The 5241-nt window shown below is 36.5% G+C and overlaps 1 protein-coding gene across 2 annotated transcripts in view; it reads left to right on the top strand.

The window, feature by feature from the left end:
- The window catches only part of LOC122089341 (serine/threonine-protein kinase MHK-like), a gene marked incomplete at its 3' end in the record, with an annotated part of 14997 nt that overhangs the window by 5911 nt on the left and 3845 nt on the right, over nucleotides 1-5241 (top strand). For both annotated transcript variants that reach the window (XM_042658988.1, XM_042658987.1), the window contains 3 exon segments: nucleotides 1386-1524; nucleotides 1656-1758; nucleotides 1882-1934. In XM_042658988.1, the coding sequence (XP_042514922.1) occupies nucleotides 1386-1524; nucleotides 1656-1758; nucleotides 1882-1934 (295 nt within the window).

Here is a 5241-nt window from a genome sequence, read left to right as displayed (position 1 = left end):
ACAGTGTTTTGCTAAGATGTCAATACCTGTCCTGAATTGAAGTTGATTATGTTTCGCTTCTTCCTTGGAGAAAGACGATCAAACAATCCCAATGATGGTTCTTGCAGATTGCTCGACAAAATGTTTATGATAGCTCGACAATCACACTCTCTCAAATGGAATCAAAAGGTTGTATGGCTATTGTTCCGGTTCAAAATAAACTCATAGTAGACACTCATCAAATAGAACCTATCACACTACTGTGTGTGTGTATATATATATATATATATATATATATGTATTGATTTGAGTAATTTTGAATGCTTACATGAGATACAAAATCATCCTATGAAAGGTTGTTGGTGTTTTTTCAATCTCAACTCCCAACTTTTTTGAAATCCAATCCATTTCCCCCCCAAAAAAATTAGGTTGAATTTACTTTGTTAGGCCCATATTATTATATTTCAACCACATTTGGCTCTGATTGCTGATGATAATCTATGTACATTAATATGATTAACATAGTTGATATCAATATTTTAACCATGTGCACAATAACTTATATAGGTGAAAGGACACAATCTTGCTATACACTAGCAACATAGGGTGTGTAACCGAACTACCACTTCCCTTTCTGTTAGTTCCCTTGAAGCCTAGTGCAGACATTGTTAAACCCAAATGCTTAGTAATCTTCATTCAGGACTTGCCCAGCTGGGACTTCTGTTCCTGCTGGAATATGTCTCAGAGATCCTGCATCAATGCCATCTCTTCCTTTTTGTGGTTAAAAGATTCTCTGAAAATATGATAGGCCTAATATATTTTACATGGTTCGTAATATTCTCATTTCCGGAAAAAATTATCATAAGCTTCATATTCGACCCCTGATTCATCCACATTGAAGCGCACAAAATATATATGCGGCTGTTTCAGACACTATGTAAAGCATAGCATAAGCACAAAAGACCCAGTTTTCCCCAGATAGTACAAGTTGCTTCCACTGGGATTAAATCCCAGAGTCTCTTCTTCTTTTAACTCAAACTGTGTTCCTTCCAGTTCCACAATAATCTTGGGATTTCCTCATGAATTTATCCAACAGAAATCAAAATCCTTAAATCCCTCCTCAGAACTTGTTAGTAAAGAGAGAATGAATAAGAATATGCAGCACCACGCTTTCTTTAAGCATCTGAGACTGATACTGTCATATTACGAGCTAAGGTCTTCATTGGTGGATGTGTTTTGGACATGCTATTTATTCGTTTTCTGGGTCAGTGATGGGGAAACCATCAAAATTTAAATATCTAAAAGAGAATGAATGAGAATTCATGTAATTTAATGCTTATAAAACCTACATTCAATTTTGTTTTTGATTTAGTTAACCAATCCTGGTTTATATCTCATGTATCCAGGAATATAACCTATATCAAATCATGAGAGACCGACAAAGTCCATTTTCAGAGGCAGAGGTACGGAGTCTTATTTCTCAAGTGTTACAGGGACTTGCATATATGCATAGAAATGGATATTTTCATCGGGACCTAAAACCTGGTATTGAGATCCCTTTTATAATACATTATTGTATTCTTTGATTTATGCAGAAAAGGAGTTTTCACTTATTTATAAGGAATACTTTCTGTATGTTGTAATCATATTGATTTAACATTTCTCCTTCTGTCAAGAGAATCTGCTGGTGACAAGTGATGTTATAAAGATTGCTGATTTTGGACTAGCAAGAGAAGTTACATCAAGGCCTCCATATACTGATTATGTTTCTACACGGTGGTGAGTTCCATTCAACTGCATCACCTTTATCTGTTTAATTTCCTAAACTGCTATTGCAGATGAATTTTGCAGTTTTAATAAGTGATTAAATTTTTTTTTAAATGTGTTGCATACATATGCAAGGTACCGGGCACCAGAGGTTTTGTTGCAGTCATCATCATACACTCCTGCGATAGGTAAGCGTTTTCTTTCAAGTGTCTGAAATGCACATGGTGCTTAGTTATCATGACATTAAGAATAGTGATGCTTCCTTTTTTTGTTTATCAGGGAAATTAAGAGTTTGCAGTCTATGGAAAGATTTTAAGCTGGAAAAGTGTTATTAGGATTTGAGAATATCTCTTCTTTCTTCTACAGAATTCGCATTCTGAATACTCTCCTTATTCCTGTCTTAAATACATAACCATCATCATGATCATTTTGAAGTTGTTTGAGAACCGTATCATTCCTCATGTCAGAAAGTGTAAATTCTCTGTACTTTGTTCTAAAATCCATGCTTCTTTTCTGGTAGGATGAATTCATTTGGATTTTTTTTTTTAATCACTAATTCATTAAACAATTTATTGTAAGACTGCTTTCCTTTTGATGACTAAAAAATGCAAGTTTTTGCAGACATGTGGGCCATTGGCGCAATATTAGCTGAGCTTTTCACCTTATGCCCTATTTTTCCTGGTGAAAGGTAATATATGTCTACCCAATTCTAGAACTTACACTTCCTGATTGAAAAAGATAAGATGTAAACATTCTTTCTCAATTGATGGTTGAAGACTTCCTCTCCTGCATCCATGCATACTTCAAGACTTCATGGTTTAAAGTATCTCCGATACTGATACGATACCCTCCGATACGTATCTTAAATTTAGCCGACCGATACGATACATGGAATTTTTAAAATCCTTTCGTATCGATATATATATATATATATCCTACGATACATACCAATATGCATCAAACACCACCGATACACATCGATACGATACGATATGCACCGATACAACTTTATGGAAAATATAAAATCAAGGTGAAATGTACGTTTCAGTGTGTATCGGTTCTTATCGGTGTGTATCGGTACGTATCGGTGAATATCGGTATGTACCGATACAATGCGCTACGGTCATATAATGGCCAAGATGGATAATTTTTCAGAAAAACACGATTTTTTGAGGGGTTTTTGTTCCAAAGTTACTACCAGCCATATTTCTCTCTAACTAAAATGGAAATCAAGGTTGAGAACAAGGATTTTACATTTATGGGACAACTACAAACCTTGAATTCTTAGTGCGATACCCTCAATTTAGTGTTTATGCATAATACATATTATCAATAGTTTTTTTTAACAAATTCTTTATGCAAAAGTGTTTAAAAAAATGTTTCCTATCCTTTTATGTGTGTATCTTTAGCATATCTTAGCGTATCTCCGATACGATACGATACCCTCCAATACGTATCTTAATTTTGGCCGACCGATACGGTGACCGATACCGATACTTTAATCCTTGAGTCTTCAACATAGATAGCTGCGCATGTGCACATTCACATAGAGTTCCATATTAAATAGAATTTGATTCATTGATTGGATGAACTACCAGGAAGCTTAGTGATGTAATACTGAAATTGAGGAAGCTCAAAACAGTACCAGGGTAGGATCTTTTCTCAGAGAATAGGGAATTCTAGATATGGAGAATAGGATATTGCTAAAACTTGTTGAAAGATGAAAAAAAGATGGAACAATAAACAATAATATAACACCCGGGCTTCACACCGCAAGGTGGATCGACTGGATCAAACACCAACCTACCTTGATCAAACACAAGGGATTTCTTGATCAAACACAAGAGATTCTTGATCAAACACAAGAAGAGAGTTGCATAAGCAAACTTTGATTTCAAATTCTGAGTTTTTTTGAATGCTTACAATTGATCCCTATTTATAGGACCAACTCAACAAAACATTACATACCCAACTTCCAACTAACAATAGTAGAAAGTCTTCACTTATTAAAGTTGGGGTAGGAAAGTCTTCACCTTCCAACTACTAAAGTTGGAAAAGTCTTCACCTACCAACTACCAAAAGTAGAAAAATCCTCACCTCTTAAAGTTACAATGGAAAAGTCATCCCCCAACTACCAAAGGTGGAAAAGTCTTCATCCCCCACCTACCAAAGGTGGAAAAATCTTCATCCCCCACCTACCAAAGGTGGAAAAGTCTTCATCCCCCAACTACCAAAGGTGGAAAAATCTTCACCTCTTAAAGTTGGTATGGGAAAGTCTTCACCCACCATTACTTACAAAAGTGAGTTGATTCCCCTCCCCCTTTCTAGAAAAGTAAAAAGGTAAAAGTAAAAGTAAAAGTAAAAGTAAAAGTACCTTCTAAACACTTATTGACCCCATGACTGGTTCAACTAATGAACCAAACCACTACTAGACCTATTACCATGGTTTAGGCTCATTAAACTATTAAAGTAGCCTATTACATTAAAAAACCCTTGGACCAAAGGCCCAACATGCATACAACCCAACCATAGACTTATTCCTAAGAAAACAAGCCCATTTTGGTGATAAATCTGCATCAATTCTCCCCAGCTTGAAAAAATTCGTCCTCGAATTTTGTAGTGATGAGGGGGAAACCACATGTGAGTAGCATCTTTAACCATTCCCAAACAAAACTCGAGTGGTGTAGGAACGTTGGGGATAAAGTCTTCAATGTGTGGAGTTCTCTCTTCAAAGAACCATAGTGGCATAATGAACTCTACATGATCATCCTCTGAATCAATATAGGTTGTGAATGTTGAATTCATAGAGTCCTCAACATTGGTAATCTCCTTGGCAAAGACTTGAGGGATAAGCTCCAACTTTTCAAGAACAATGTCTTCAATGTCGATTTCTTCCACATGAGTCTCAATGATGGGATCATCATTGTCTAACCCCTCTTTGACAGTAGAAATTGTTGGAATTTCTTCCACACTAACCTCAACTTCTGACTTTGGTTCGGTGATGGGAGGTGTCTTCTCATGTTGCTCCTTTGCATATTGTACAAGAATGGCCATGTGGTCTGTTAATTCTTTCATGCTCTTGTCACCAGTGGGTGGTTTTTGGAAATCTAAAGAAGACTTTAAAGGGGACTCGGGTGGAGGGAAGTACATTCTTCGTTCATGTTTAGATAGGCACATGCCCGCCAACTCGTACTTCATTTCTTCCCAAGTAATGGGAGATCTACCATGATCTTTTAGATCCCTTTCTTTGGTTCTCCACCACTCGCGGGCTGACCCAACTAGCTTAGTATGCGCTAGGTTCATCTTGTGCGACTCAGATAATTCAAACCGGTCAAAGTAGTTATCTAAAGTAACCAACCAATCAAAAAATACCTGGGAATCATGCTTGTCGCTGAACTCCTTTAATTCAAGCTTGACCTTCCGTGATTCATCGGTACGTCGACGAGGTGCTTCAAGATCACCATTGAAATAAGATCTTATATGCTCCTCAAAGGT

The sequence above is a fragment of the Macadamia integrifolia genome, chromosome 9, assembly GCF_013358625.1.
Source record: "Macadamia integrifolia cultivar HAES 741 chromosome 9, SCU_Mint_v3, whole genome shotgun sequence".
Classification (NCBI taxonomy): Eukaryota; Viridiplantae; Streptophyta; class Magnoliopsida; order Proteales; family Proteaceae; genus Macadamia; species Macadamia integrifolia.
This window is presented reverse-complemented; position numbering and strand designations above follow the sequence as displayed.